This window comes from Suricata suricatta, chromosome 1 (genome assembly GCF_006229205.1).
Source record: "Suricata suricatta isolate VVHF042 chromosome 1, meerkat_22Aug2017_6uvM2_HiC, whole genome shotgun sequence".
NCBI classification, from domain to species: domain Eukaryota; kingdom Metazoa; phylum Chordata; class Mammalia; order Carnivora; family Herpestidae; genus Suricata; species Suricata suricatta.
In genome coordinates, this window is record NC_043700.1 from 80833637 (window position 1) to 80850233 (window position 16597).

Sequence of the window (16597 nt, forward strand, 5' to 3'; positions counted from 1 at the left end):
GTTTTGTAAAACTCAGGTTCCATTTACGTGAAGAGCAGGCACAACCCCTCGGATTGCAGACAGGGCAGGTGCTCTTTGGGAGGAGACAGTCTTCGGGCTGATAGGGAGACATTCGTCCCCGGCCAGCCCAGGAACCAGGTCCACAGCACTACAGGCAGCAGAGCGGCGCGAGGCCCGAGGGCATGCCTTAGGGCGGGCTCCGCAGCTGCAGCCGGACCTTGCCGGGTAGCGCCCCTCCGCGGCGGTTGAGCCCCTCCATGCAGTTGCGCGCAGCACGCGCCTCCAGCCCCCGCCTCCTCCCCGCCCGCGGCCGCACGCGCATGCGCGGTTAGCAGTCGCTGCTGGGCAGCCGCCGGCGGGATTGGTCTGGGGAGACGCGGGGACGAAGTGGCAGCGACTCGGACATCTGAGCTGCCACTGCTGAAAACGGGTCCGCAAGACAGGTGCGTGGGCAGTACGCCACTCTCCTGCTGCCCTTTGTACTCCGGCTGGAGTGAGGAATCGGAGTCATTGCTTCTACGCCCAGGGTGGGGATTCCTGGGCCGCACCCCTTTCTTTGACGATCCGCCAGGCTGATCAGGTTGGGGACAGGTGAGAGGGTGATTCTTGAGTTTTGGGATGGAGGTGCCTCGAGAGTGGTTCCTGGGTGGGTTCTCCCGTCCTCGGGAGGAGAAAAGCCACCCAAGGGCGGCTGGAGTTGATGCCACATCGGGTCCGTTGGATCCTCCCGAACCGCTGTGTCCACCTGCTGCGCTGAGGCTGGGGGCTAGGGCGCAGAGAAGACTGGTGTCCTCTCCCTTCCGGCCTGCCCCTGAGGGCGTGAGCGGCCCCAGAGAGCCGAGTCCGTTATTCCAGCGGTTACCATTTCAGCTCCGTTCCAAGATCGAGCCCCCGTGCGCACTCGCAAGGGGTGTAGGAAAGACCGGGGCGTGCCTGGACGCGGCTCCCCCCACCCTCTACTTTTCACAAAATCTCGTGAGCAAAAACAAAAAAGGCTCAGTTTACGCAATTCCCAGCTTTGTAAAGACGAAGAGACTCAACCCTGTTAGCGGCGGTGGCCTGTAATTCCTGGCCACTCCCTAGATGCGCTCCTCGGAGCCCAGTACGTGCCGCCAGGGACGGAGCGAAAGAGTTGGGTTGAATCCTAATTACTAAAGACTCATTATCGCCTAAATCCTGTTTACAATCAGTCAATACACTTTAGATGATATTATTTATAGCATCGCCCAAGTAACAAGGAGAAGGCATTTGCTTGGGATTTAAAAGCAACTGTCAACAAAGCTCGGGGGTAGGGGTGTTGCAAGGAGCTAGAAAGTAAATTGAATGGCCGTGGGAAGAAGTCTCAAATTAGAAGAGTTAATTTATTTTGAAACTTTTTGTTGCATAAAAGCCATCAAAACCCTGATGTAGTCTTAAGGTCTTCTTAAAATATCTTTTAAGAAAAAAATTCTTAAAGTTTTTACACCACTCTAGGTCATTTAATCCTGGAGATAGCCTCCCTTTTGGTCATTGTAAATTGGCCTCTTTTCACTTTACAGTTTGCTTTCACATTTAATTGCTTTGGTCTTGGGGTACCAAGTAGACCTATCTCTGATGCCTTGGAACAAGATCATGTATATTAGGGGCACTTGGGTCGCTCAGTTGGTTAAGCGTCCAACTCTTGATCCGGTCAGGTCATGATCTCATGGTTGGTGAGTCCTGGCCCCATCTCTGGCTCTGTACGGACAGCCTGGAGCCTACTTGGGATTCTCTGTCTCCCTGTCTCTCTGCTCCTTCCCACCCCTCAAAAATAAATATTTTTTAATTAAAAAAAGATTATATTATTTAGTTGATAAAGTTAATTACTGTATATGAATGATGTATGTTGATGGGTCTCTAGAAATTGAACAGTTTTATAAATTAGCCTTACTGCTTTGCAGTACCTAGTAAGTTTTAGTGTTCTTAATTAGAAGGCTAGAATTGTCCATTTTAATGGACCTTTAAATCATGTAGTTTAACTCTTTCACTTGACAAAATGGGAAACAAAACAAGCCCTAAGCAGTTTTAACCTCTTACTTTTTTAATAATAGAACTAGGAGCTTGATGTGATGGTACCAAGTTCAGTGTACCTTCTATTATATCATTCTGTAGTTGGGTTCCTCCTGAAGCTGTAGGACAACTAAAACTTTTTAAATAGTGATTTTGAAACACCACTTTTGAAGCATACCAGTGCTAAGGGAGCCCTCAGCCAGCCATTGAAACTGAAGAGCAGAAAAGCATCTCAGTTATAAGATGTAACATACAGAAGAGTATTACTGTATTACATAGTTGAGTGTTGGAGAGAAAGAAAGGAGTTTTTTTTAATTTTTTAAAATATTTTTTATTTATGTTTGAGAGAGAGAGAGAGAGAGAGAGAGAGAGAGCGTGAGCAGGGAAGAGACAGAGAGAGAGGGAGACACAGGATTCAAAGACAGTCTCCAGGCTCTGAGCTAGCTGTCAGCCCAGAGCCTGATGTGGGGCTCGAATCCATGAACTGTGAGATCATGGCCTGAGCCGAAGTCGGATGCTTAACCAACTGAGCCACCCAGGCACCCCAAGAAAGGAGTTTTAAAAGGACAGAATTTATGCTGAGAACTACAGAGAACTACTGTACATTTTTATAAACAGTAAGACTTGTTTTAGAAAACTCATGCTAGAGAGAAGGTGGAGGATAGATATGGAGATTGGCAAGACCGAAAGTGAAGAGGCAAAGTGGGAGTTTGTTAATCGTCTTCAGAAATGACAGGTTTCTAAATCAGGCTGTGTCATGGGGATAGAATGAGGCATTTAAGAAATGCCCAAATGACGTAGGGGACTGGCGAGAAAGATTAGTCTTGTGATGATGGCAAAGTAACCTGACTGATGTAGCTGACTGGAGGTACAGTAATGGAAGACGAGTGTTCAGGAGGTAAGAGAAACAGGTTTAGGAGGAAAGACCAAGTTCAAATGAGCAGAAGCTTTGGGACATCCTTGAAGATAGTGATTTGAAATCGGAGTGCTTTTTGAGCTGTGGATAAGATTTGGGAGTCCTTACCTAGCTTTTATAGGTAGAAGTCAAGAGCATATATAATGGAAGAAGAGAGCCTGGGGATGGAATCCTAAGGACTAGCAACATTTGCAGAAGATTGGAGAAAGTGCACATGAAGGAGGCAGAGAAGAGGATGAGAATCAAGAATCAGGAATGGTGACATAAAAAACCAGGGGAGGAGATGACACCAAGAAGAAAGCAGTCAGGAAGAGCAGTAGGTGATAGAATTAGGAGTATTCTTGCACTTACTAAGACTTTGTTAGTAGCAACAGTTTCAAAGAAGCTGAACCAAGGAGCTCAGGAATAATAAAAATATTAGTTTTCATTGCTGCCCTAACTACTTACCACAAATGTAGGATTTTAAAGCAATACAGATCTATTTTCTCACGGTTCTATAGGCCAGAAGTGTGTCACAGCCTCACGGAGCTAACGTCAAGGCGTAGGCCGGGCCTCACTAGAAGCTCTGGGAAAATTTTGCTTCCTTGTTCATTCAGGTTGGTGGTGGAACTCTGTTTCTTGTGGTTGTAGGACTAAGGTTCCTGTTTGTTGACAGTCAGCTGAGGGCTGTTTTCAGCTTCTAGAGACTACTCACAGTGCTTGGCTCACGGCCCCCTTTCTCCGTCTTCAAGGTCTCTCTGATGGGTGGTGTTCCTCTCACTCTTCGAATCTCTCCTACCCATCTCTCAAGGACTTCCTCTTCTACTTTTAAGGGTCCCTGTAATTATGTTGGGCCCACCTGGATAATCCAGCATAGTCCCTCTATTTTAGGGTCCCCTAATTATCAACCTTAATTCCATCTTTAAAGGCCTTTTTGCTATGTGAGGTAACAGTCACAAGACCCAAGGATTAGGGTGTAAACATCTTTGGGGAGGACCATTATTCTATCTACCATAGGAAATTAGAAGTATTAACAGTTAATGAAAACATACCTTCTAGCTTTTGTTAAGAAGAGGAGATACCGAGACACATTTTTGTTCTCCGGCATGTGATCACTTTAGTTTCAATAGTAAGCCAGTTATCTTCTTAAATGTCTTATAATTTATGTGAGCACTGTAAAATTCTAAAGCGTCATAGTAATGTAAGGTATTACCGTGAAGTTGTTAGTTTTTATATTTTTATGTAGCCTTAAGCTGCTTTAAAATCTTTGCTGGAAATATTTTAAAGGTCATTTAAACTATATAGGCATAAGTCATAGATTGGATACACATAAAATATGGAGCTTTCAAGCATAAAACCCACAGAAACCAGAATGTATGTCTGAAGGATGGAATAGAACATATTTAGTTTTGTTTTATAGGCCTAGAATTCTATCTTTTAATGTTTATATATTTATTATTTTTAAGGGAGCGCACACACAAGCAGGGGAGGGGCAAAGAGAGAAGGTGACACAGAGTCTGAAGCAGGCTCCAGACTCCTAGCTGTCAGCACAGAGCCCGATGTGGGGCTTGACCTATGAGCTGTGAGATCATGACCTGAGCCGAAGTCAGATGCTTAACTGACTGAGCCACCCAGGCGCCCCAAGCCTAAAACTTTAATGTCATTTGGTGAGGATTAAATTATTAAAACTTCTAATCTTAGAGCCTGAGTAAAAGGAATGTATAGCCTGAAACGAGACCTAACTTTGAGTCTTGCCCCTTCTGTTTAGTGGCATTCTGTATTCTTAGGTACGTCACCCACCTCCCTGAGTCTCCCTCTTCTTATGTATAACAGGAGGCTGATACCTGCACCGCGGGGTGCTGCAAAGGTTAGTGAATGTTTGTAAAATAGGATGTGCTCGAGACAGCACTTCTTACTCTTCCTGCCCCACTCTTCCCTCTTCAGTTCCTTCATCCCACGCTGCCGCTCCCTTTGTCCGTGACCTAGGGAAATCAAACCTCCCTATCCTTTACATCACACTTTAAATGTAACCTTCTCAAGGAGGCTTTCTCTGACTTTTCCCCCAGGATGCAAATTCAGTTCCCCAGTTACCAACTCTTAGAACTTACTTATTTTTCTTTTTTAAAAATTTTATTTTTAAGTAATCTCTATACCCAGCATGGGGCTCAAACTCACAACCCGGAGATCAAGAGTCTCACGCTCCGCCATCTGAGTTTACATGTAATACCTGAGATTTTTGTTTGATGTCTGCTTTCCATCCTAGACTAGAAGCTCTTTCAGATCAAGGACTATGTATGTTTTGCTAATTACTGTAAATTCAGCGTCTAACGTGATTCCTGGCATGTAATTGGCAGTCACAAATATTTGTTAAATGAATTTGTGAATGATGAATTTTATTATCTATCGGCTAACCTTCCCTGAATTTCTGGGCACATCAGCCATCACAAGTAATAAATCCCTGATGCTCGTTTCTTCTGTGAGAAAATAACTCCATTTCAAATGCTGCTGTTGCCTGCCCCTCTACCGCATTAGTGATCTTCAGAGTGGATTTTCTATGTGTTACATAGAAAACTCGAAGAATGCCTCTAATTTTGGTGAGAATTTGTGCAGTCTTATTTTTGTGATATAGCAACACAAAACCTTTTAATCTCATCTTCTTGTGTACTCTCTTTCCTGGTAAATTATAAATTGGGTTGTTAAAATGCTGTCTGTAGCAAGATTCTGAAATAACTCATAATAAGAGATGTTCCTTCATAGATATAGAGTAGAATTTAAAAATATGATTAATTTCCCCATATTAAAGTAGATCATAAAATTGCAAAATTTCTGGACCATTATCTCTTTTCTGTATAGAAATACATTTATTGTGATAAGTTTTGCCAATGTTCTAGCAAACCTTAGAAGGCCAGTGTTGTAAGTATTGACATAACTATTTTCCCCTCAAGACAATAAAGACATTTATTATGTAAGGATTCAGTCCATAAATTTTTCTAGCAATTAATTCTAAAAGAGGATTTTTCTCTTTCAGTATCTTGTAGACTTTTGAAGACCATGAAAACTGCCTCATTTTATTTTTGGCTTTCCGTTAATTGTGTAGAAGTCATTTTGCTAAATTTATTGCTGCAATACTGTGTCAGCAACAAGCTCATCCTATTCGGTTGCTTAGTAACATCTAGTCCCTCTGCTACCTGACCTTTTTTTCATTCTTATGTATGCATTCATTCATTCATTCTACACACACGTATCTGTTCCTGATTATCACATGCCAGCATCTTGGGTACTGGGAACACAGACATGACAAGGAGTTCCAGTCCTCAGCAACCTTATACTTCTGGGTTATTTGTGTGTTTTGTTTTGCATGATCCTTCAAGCTATTCTTGGGAACTATGTAGAAGTAGTATAAATCCTGAATACATAGGTACATATACTTTTATAATATTTTTATAAACATTTTTTGAAAATGAACCTAGTATAACCAAAATATTTTTATATCCAGGATTTCATCTCTGTTCATTTTACTCATCTCAGACCTCAGTAGTTGCTCACCTTCTAGTATCAGACCCAGACTTCTTGGAATGTTTTGTAGTACTGCGGTATCTGAACTCCCAGAAATAATTGTATTTTCAGCTATTATTTCTGCTCTTACAGTTCTTTTTCTACTGTTTGGTATATTGCTTGAGGTATTTTCATTATTTCTAGGTTTTTCTGATTTAGAAGAAAAATGCCTGGTTTTAGTCAAAAGTATGTATTAGTTAAGGTAGTGCTCAAATAGAAAATAAAAATATCCCAGAGACCTAACACAATTTCTGGTTGCTAGCATTCTGGAGGAGCGTGCCAACTTGACTGAACCCCAAGGGACCCAGATACATTTAAACATTATCCTGGTGTGTATGTGAGGATGTTTGGGGAGAGGCTAAAATTTGAATGTTAGGCTGAGTAAAGCAGACTGCCCTTCCCAGGATGGGTAGGCTTCATGCAGTCAGTTGGACGCCTGAATCAAACAGAAAGGCTGACCCTCTGATGAGGAAGACGGAATTCCTCCTGCCTGTTTGAGCTGAAATTTCAGTCTTTTTCTGTCTTTGGATTTGAACTGAAACATGAGCAGTGTTCAGGTCCCGAGCCTGCTGGCTTTCAGGCTGGAACTTACACCATGGGCTTTCCTGGCTGTCGGGCCTTCGGACTAAGACTACAACTACATCATTGGTTTTTCTGGGTCTCACCTGACTCCAAGGAAAACATAGTCCAGTAACCTTACACCTGATTCTGTAGATATAAAAAATACTGTAACAGAATACTATAAACAATTATATGCCAATATCTGGTTAATCTAGATGAAATAGATAAATTCCTAGAACATAGAATATATTAAGACTAAATCATGATGAAATAGAGAATCTGAACAGACCTATAACTAGAAAGGAGATTGAATCAGTAATCCAAAACCTTCCAACAAATAAAAGCCTAGTAGCAAGTGGCTTAACTAATAAAGTCTATCAAACATTGAAAGAAAAGTTATTACCAATCCTCTTCTAATTTTTTTGAAAAATTGAAGAAGGAATACTTCCAAACTCATTCTGTGAAGGTAGCTTTACCCTGGTACCAAAGCCAAAGAAACCACAAGAAAACTACAGACCAATATCCATGAATATTGATGCCATAATCCTTAACAAAATAATCAGCAAACAGAATTCAGTAGCATATTAAAAAGATTATATACCAGGGTCCCTGGGTGGCTCAGTCGGTTAAGCGTCTGACTTTGGCTCAGGTCATGATCTCACAGTTCATGGGTTTGAGCCCTGTATCAGGCTCTGTGCTGACTGCTAGCTCAGAGCCTGGAGCCTGCTTTGGATTCTGTGTCTCCCTTTCTCTCTGACCCTCCCCTGCTCATGCTGTCTGTCTGTCTCTCAAAACTAAAATAAAAACATTTTAAAAAATGATTTTAAAAAATAAATAAAAAGATTATACACCATGAACAAGTGGGATTTATTCCCAGAATGCAAGGATGGTTCAGTATATGAAAATCAATTGTTGTACTGTAACACATTATCAAAAGGGGGGAAGGGGAAACGTGATTATTTCAGTTGATGCAGAAACAGTATTTGACAAGATTCAGCACCTTTTTATGATAGACACGCAAGAAACTATGAATAGAAAGAAACTACCTTTAATAGTAACAACATAATAAAGGCCATATGTAGAAAGCCAACAGCTAACATCATACTCAATGGTGAATGACTGAAAGGTTTTCTTCTAAGAACTAGAACAAAACAACTATCCCTGTTTTGACATTTCTATTTAACATAATTTTGAGAGTCCCAGCAGGAGCATTTAGGCAAGGAAAAGAAATCAAACTGAAAAGGGAGAAATAAAAATGTATTCATAGATAACATGATCTTACATGTGGAAAAAACTTAGACTGTACCAAAAAAAATGTTAGAACTAATAAAGGAATGATGGTTGCCAGGGGCTTGCGGGAAGGGGAATGAGAGCGTTGTTGCTTAGTGGGACAGAGTTACCGCTGTACAGGATGGAGAGCGTTCTGGAGATTGGTTATACAACAGTGTAAATATACTGAGCGCTACTGAATTGAACAGTGAAAACTGGTTTAAATGGTAGCTTGTATGTTCTGTATTCTACCACAATTAAAAACATTTCCTTAACTACACAAATTAGTTACTTGTGTTTTGTGGCAATACCCCATTGTCAGGCCTTTCAAGTTCCAATACAGGCCCGGCCATATTTTACCACTTCTTTTAAGAAATGATATGTGACAAACTTCATAGTTTTGTTTGGAGCTTAATGACATATTGGTACCATAGTGTGATAACTTTCAAGTACTCCTGTGACCTTCATGATTTTTTTTTTGAAAGAGAGAGAGCAAGTGAGTGAAGGCAGAGAGAGAGAGAGAGAGAGAAAGAATCCAAAAGGAGGGTCGGGGAGGGAGGGAGGGAGAGAGAGAGAGAAAGAGAGAAAGAGAAGTGGGACTCACCTGCAGCTCGTGTTTTACCCAAAGTGGGGCTCCTGTTCATCAGAGACATGGCTGGAGCTCACCCAATGTGGGACTTGAACTCACAAACTGTGCGATCATGACCTGAGTGGAAGTCAGATGCTTAATGACTGAGCCACTCAGACACCCCTGACCTTCATGATTTAATTCTCAATTGTCAGCTGCAGCATCACTGTATAATAATAGAGCACTCAAGAATTAAGCAGAAATTATTAGGTCTGTATTTCTGATTTTTTTTTGAACGATATCATTTCTTAATGGAGACTATTTTTTGTAGAACTGCATTGCCTACGGAATGTTTTGTGACCAATAATAATTTATTTTTAAGTATTTCACTTCTGTATTAAGATGATATATTCATTTCTGGGTAAATATCTTAATAACAATTCTAATAACCTAAATGTGAGAAATTTTCAAGAGGTTTGAAAGCTTATGCTGTTACGATTTTTGTAATTTCTGTTGCTTTATCAAAAAGCATATAATAATGCAATGAGATAAGATTAAATTTAGAGGTAGTATGTGTATTAATTTACACTTCTAGATTCTCCTCTTGTTTCACATTTCCAACCCATATGACTTTGATCAAGTTTTAAAATCTGTTTTCAGTTTGTAGATTGGAAGTAATAATGCCTATCCTATTCATGTCCTGGGCTGCAGAGATTAATTTGGCTCGTCCCTTTATGCAAATGCATGATCATAGCCCTAGAACTTAAGAGACAGATTTTAAGATAAAAGATTTTCAAAACTTTTTTTCCTGAAGCTTTGTCTACTGTTTATTTCTACGGGAAAGTGAGGAAGAACTATAATATAAAAAACAGAATGGGATTTCTCTGGTTGATGTAAGAATAGGATTCCAGAGAGAGCACTGCACGCTTCATTCCCCCTTAACTTTCCCCCACAGCCCAATACACCAGAGCTCAAACACAGCACTTAGAACATATATTTTCAACTAATTAATTATTATGAAACTAAAGTATGTTTTCATTCTGAAGGAGGAGATATGGGTCACCAGTGATAGTAATGTTTATTATTACTGCTATTATTATTATTATATGCATTTTGTTTTACTCAAGTGTTACTGATAGTCAAGCAAAAGACTTTATTCTGTAAATCATGCAAGGCTTGTAACACTTTAGAACAATGAAGCTTTTAGAATTATTATAATTTTTAGAATGTTTACATATTTTGAGAGAGAGGGAGAGAGAGCACATTTGAGCATGTGTGCATGCATTGGGGAGGGGCAGAGAGGGGGAGAGAGAGAGAAAGTGTGAGGTGGGGCAGGGGAGAATCCTAAGCAGGCTCCTTGCTATCAGATAGCACAAAGCCCAACATGGGGCTTGATCTCACAAACAATGAGATCATGACATGAACCAAAATCAAGAGTTGGAGGCTTAACCAGCTAAGCCACCCAGGCACCCCTGAAGCTTTAAAATTATTAACAATTAATAAGCAATTTGCAAATGCACTTATTTCTCTGCCAATACGTACAAAAATTTAAAAATAAACCTACCTATGGTTATTGAGTCCAACTGATCTCTTTAAATTTACATTCTCAGTTACACCTTTTTTTTTTTTTTTTAATATTTCAGGGAGTTCTCAAACTCTTTAAAAAAAAACTCTTTTTTTGTGTGTGTCACCTTTGTCCATAAAGACACACTTTATAATATAGAATATTCCTATTTTAGATTAGTGTCATTTAAAAAAAAAACAAATGCATTTTTCACAGTAAACTTTAGTGTTATAGTTAGTGTCCCTTAGAAGAAACATAGGCTACCTGGCCTACATATTCACATAAAGCTTTGATCTCAGGGAAGGTTCTAATCTCAGGTCAGTGAAACCCGGAAGCTCATTTTTTGAAAAGACCAACAAAACTGATAAACATCTAACAACCCTCATTAAAAAACAAAAGAGAGGGCCCAGATAAACAAAATTACTAATGAAAGAGAAACAACTGACACCACAGAAATACAGTTGTAACAGAATATCATAAAAAGCTATATGCCAGCAAATGGACAACTTAGAAGAAATGGGTAAATTCCTAAAAACAAACATGTAACCTACTAAAACTAAAATGGGAAGAAATAGAAAATTTGAACAGACTGATTACCAGCAATGAAATTGAATCAATAATCAAACAAAACACGCCCCACAAACAAAAGTACAGTACAGATGGCCTCATATGCAAATTCTACCAAACATTTAAAAATCTTTTTTTTTTTTTTTTAGTTATTTATTTGGAGAGAGAGAAAGAGAGTGTGTGAGCAGGGAAGGGGCAAAGAGGGAGAGGAGTTAGAGCATCCCGAGCAGGCTCTGCACCTGCACTGGCAGCATGGATCCTGGAGCCCGACGTGGGGATTGATGCAGGCTGGACGTGGGGCTGGATGCGGGGCTCAAACCCACGAGCTGTGAGATCTTGACCTGAGCCAAAACCAAGAGTCAGACTCTTAACCAACTGAGCCACCCAGGTGCTCCAAATTCTACCAAATATTTAAAGAAGAGTAATACCCATTCAAAAAATACAACAGGAAGTAAAACTTCCAAATTCATCCTGTGAGGCTGGTACCATCTTGATACCAAAACCAGATAAAGACATCACACAGAGAACTGCAGACCAACATCTCTCATAAATATAGATGCAAAAATCTTCAACAAAATATTGGCAAACTGAATTCAACAATATATTTAAAAAATCATACACTGTGATCAAGTGGGATTTATTCTCAGGATGCAAGACTGGCTCAATACTCGCAAAACAACATGACACATCACATCAATATGAGAAAGGTTGAAAACCATATAATCATTTTAATAGATGCAGAAAAAAACATTTGACAGAATACAACATCCATTCATGATAAAAACCGTCTGCAAAGTAGTTCTAGAGGGAACATCTCTCAAAATAATTGAGGCTTTATATAAAAAGAAACCCACATCCAACACAGTACTCAGTAATGAAAAATAGAGCTTTCCCCCTAATGTTAGGAACAAGACAAGGATGTTTATTCTCACCACTTTTATTTAACATAATACTAAAAGTCCTAGCCATAGAAATTAGACAATAAAAAAAAAAGCATCCAAATTGGTAAGGAAGAGGTATTTGCAGATGACATGAAAACTGTATATAGAAAACCTGAATGTCTCTACCAAAAGCTACTAGAGCTGATAAATGAATTCATTAAATTTGCAGGATACAAAATCAATGTATAGAAATATGTTGCATACCTATATGCTAATAATGAAGCAGCAGAAAGTGAAATTAAGAAGACCATCCCATTTACAATTACACCAAAAACAATAAAATAGGAATAAACTTTAACCAAAGAGGTGAAAGACCTGTACTCTGAAAACTAGAAAACACTGATGAAAGAAATTCAGGATGACTCAAAGAAATGGAAAGACATTCCATGCTCGTGGGTTAGAAGAACAAATATTGTTAAAATGTCCATACTATCCAAAACAATCTACAGATTTAATGCAATCCCTATCAAAATACCAATAGCAATTTTCACAGAACTAGAAAAATCTTAAAATTTGTACAGAACCAGAAAGGACCTCAAATAGCCAAAACAATCTTGAAAAACAAAACTGGAGGTATCACAATTCTAGACTTCAAGTTATATTATAAAGCAATAGTAATTAAAACAGTATGGTACTGGCATAAAAATAGATCAATGGAATAGAACAGAAAACCCAGAAATAAACCCACAATTATATAGTCAAGTAATCCATATTAAGGAGGAATGAATATATAATGGGAAAAGTCTTTTCAACAAATGGTGTTGGAAAAACTGTACAGCCACATACAAAAGAATGGAACTGGACCATTTTCTTTCACCATACACAGAAACAAATTCAAAATGTATTAAAGACCTGAAACCATAAAAATTCTTGAAGGGAGCACAGGCAGTAATCTCTCTGACATCAGCTATAGCAACATTTTTTCTAGGTATGTCTCTCGAAGCAAGGGAAATAAGAGCAAAAACTGTTGAGACGACATCAAAATAAAAAGTTTCTGCACAGTGAACGAAACAATCAGCAAAACTAAAAGGCAACTTTATGAAATGGGAGAAGATCTTTGCAAACGACATAGCTGATAAACGGTTAGGATCCAAATATACAAAGAACTGATATGACTCAACACCCAAAAATCAATAATCTAATTAAAATGGACAAAAAACATGAACAGACATTTCCTCAAAAAAAAAAAAAAAGACATACAGATGCAACAGACACATGAAAAGATACTCAGTATCACTCATCATCAGGGAAATGCAAATCAAAACTACAATGAGATATCATCTCACACCTGTCAGAATGGCTAAAATAAAAAACTCAAGCAACAAGCGTTGGCAAGGATGTTGAGAAAAAGGAACCCTTTTGCATTGTTGGTGGGAATAGAAATTGGTGCAGCCATTGTGGAAAACAGTATGGAGACTCCTCAAAAAATTACAAGTAGAAACTCCCTATGATCTAGTAATCACATTACTGGGTATTTACCCCCAAAACACAAAAACACTAATTCATGGGATGTAGCCAAACTGTGGAAGCAGCTCAAGTGTCCATTGATGGTTGAGTGGATAAAGAAGTTGTGGTATATGTATAATATTACTCAGCCATAAAAAGAAATTAAATCTTGCCATTTGCAACAGCACTGACAGAACAAGAGAGTATTATGAGGAATGAAATAAGGTGATCAGAGAAACACAAATATCATGTGATCTCATTCATGTGTGGAATTTAAGAAACAAAAGAACATAGGGGGAAAAAGAGAGAGACCAAGAAACAGACTCTTAACTATAGAGAACAAACAGATGGTTACCAGAGGGAAGGTGGGTGGGTGGATGGGAGATATAGGGGATGGGGATTAAAAAAAAAAAAAAAAGATTATAATCAGTTGAGTTAACTATATGGGAAAAAGCTTTGATAATCTGATGTTTCTTTTCTAAAAATAGCTTTATTAATACAGTATTTGTGCTTTCAAGTTTAATGTGTGGAAGTCAGTGGATTTTAACATACTTAACAGAGTTATGTAACTATTATCATATCCAATTTTAGAACATTTTCATTACCCCTCAAGAAACCTTACATCCCTTAACCCTTTCTTCCCATTCCTTTCCCTGGGCACTCACTGAATCTATTCTCTGTTTCTATGATTTTGTCTGTTTCTTTTCAGCGAGATCACACAATATGAGGTCTTTTATTACTGACTTCTTTTATTATTGGCACATTTCCTGAGATTCATCTGTCTTGAACATATCAGTATTCCATTTGGTTTTATTGCTAAGTAATATTTTATTATATAGATAGCCCATATTTTGTCTAACCATTAGTTGATGGATATTTGGGTTGTTTCTACTTTTTGGCTATTATGAAAATGTTTCTTTAAACATCCATATTTAAGTTTTTGTGTAGATATCTGTTTTCATTTTTCTTGGGCAGATACTTAGTAGTAAAATTGCTAGGTTATAGCGTAATTCTATGTTTAACATTTTAAGGAACTGGCATAGTGTCTTCCAAAACTTACATCATTGTAGGTTCCTACCAGCAATATATAGAGGTGCCAGTTTCTTCACATCCTCTCAGCAGCTTTTATTGTCTCTCTTTGATTCTAGCCATTCTAGTGGATGCATGTAAAATGTTAATCTCATACTTGTGTTTCTAAAGTAGACCAATGAAGGTCTATAGAAACGTTCTGGAAGATCTAAGAGGTCTAAGAATTTACTTTTAAAAAGTTTTCATGTTGATGGTAACTTGGGGGGGAAAAAAGTAATAGAACTGTACTACGGATCATCTGGATCACTGACCACCTTATAACAAGGTCTGCCACACTAGTTCGTTGTCCACGTTTGGTTTAAGAGGCCATTGGCACTAAAATATAAAACTTTAATTTTAACATATTAATGGGAATAGAGTAAGACATGAATCATGTATTTCTGCCAAGAGGCAGCCAAATTATATTTGGTTTCTACTCAAGTAATGTTATAATAAGAAACAGACATTTTGCAATATTTAAATAGAGATATGGTTAGATTATTGAGTCATCAAAGTATTAGTGATAAATGTAAGAGATCTTTATCCAACGCAGTCAACCTGATTGCAATAAGCCCATATTTATTTGTCTTTAGTTGTGATTTGATTCAGTAAAAGACTATTACATGAAATTGTGATAAAATTACTTTTTTTAGTTTTTGGTGTTTACATGTAAACATATTTTGGGTTCATGATTATAAAACTTTAGTAGTATGTTTATATATACTTTAGATTGTAATAAATTTGAGGATCATGATCTTTTTTTAATGTTTATTTTGAGAGCGAGAGGAAGAGAGAGAGAGAGTGAGTGAGCAGGGGAGAGGCAGAGAGAGAATCCCAAGCAGGCTCCGTGCTGTCAGCACAGAGCCCAATGTAGGGCTTGATCTTGAGATCATCATAGGACCCAAAATCAAGAATCAGACATTTAACGCGCTGAGCCACCCGTGTGCCCCCCTCCTTTTCTTTCTTTTAAAGGGGTCCACATGCTACTCGAGTTCGGCAGTCGCTGTTGCTTTTATCTTTAGGTTTTGTGGTCTCAGTTCTGTGTTTTTAGAGGCAGGTGTGTAGCTGTAGAATCTGTGTCCTGTGGGATTCAGTTTGTATTTTTATTTAGTCAAAGTATAATTTAAACACCTTCATTAATGAAGCCATTCTAGAATAAAGGAAGTATTAAAGAGAAACTATTTCTTTGTAAGTGTACTTCCATATTTTTCACAACTTTTATTTTCACTGACAACTCTTAATTTCACAGGTAATTGATCGGTATGCATTTCCAAAGGCTTTGGCTATACTTGGGTCTTCTGTTCATCTCAGTTAATGCAGAATTTCTGGATGATGGTGTTGAGGTGGAAGATTTTGATGAAAATTCAGAAGAAATTGATGTTAATGAAGGTGAACTCTCCTCAGAGGTAAGGTTATTGCGAAATGAGTTATAAATTATTCCTTTACAGAATACAGAGGAAAGTGACCTCTAAGATTTATTTCAGTTCTAATAGGAGTCATTTTCTAAATAAATAGAAAAATACTGCTTTTTTCCAACTACTTCTTACCGTGTTTTAGAATGCCCACATATTACAGAAATCTGTGCATTGCACCTAGCACAGTTTTATTACTAAGTAAATATGCGGAAGGTTTTTATTATCAAAATAAGAATTTGTCACTGGCTGAAGAGGACTGAGCACTTCTATCTAAGAGAAAGGTTTTCAGTCTTCTTTCTGACACTGCTGGCCCTCTTCAAATAAATGATAAGGTAGTATAATTTGCAGTTCTAGAAATAAAGTAAGTAGTTTTTATTTCTCTGAGGAAAAGGAATGATAAATAGGATGAATTAGAAAGACAGGTGGTAATGAGGTAGGCGTTTAATAAGGCTCACCTGTGTTTCTGGCTCATCGTTGTTAAGGTATATTTTGAGGTGGTGACTAACAAGTCTGAAAAACCTTGCAGAGATTTTTGTACGTCTTGACACTCCAGAAAATTGGGACAATCAGAAATATTTTCAGAAATATTTTTGATGGTAAGAATGCATCAATTATATTGTGCTAGCAACTGCTTAAAGGGCCAAGGACCATGATGTATAGTTGTTACAGACTTAACCTCACTTATTTTTAGAGTTTTTTATTTGCAAATGAAAGTGTTGT

The 16597-nt window shown here is 38.4% G+C and overlaps 1 protein-coding gene across 3 annotated transcripts in view; it reads left to right on the forward strand.

The window, feature by feature from the left end:
* The first annotated feature begins 336 nt into the window (after positions 1-336).
* CLGN (calmegin) overlaps positions 337-16597 on the forward strand; it is a 50138-nt gene continuing 33877 nt past the window's right edge. The window contains exons 1-2 of one of the 3 annotated variants that reach the window (XM_029940780.1): positions 337-591; positions 15712-15868. In XM_029940780.1, coding sequence (XP_029796640.1) covers positions 15725-15868 — 144 coding nt within the window. In that variant the 5' untranslated portion in view covers positions 337-591; positions 15712-15724. Of the gene's footprint in view, positions 592-15711; positions 15869-16597 lie in introns of those variants that run through there. The other 2 variants (XM_029940775.1, XM_029940786.1) reach the window with 2 other exon arrangements.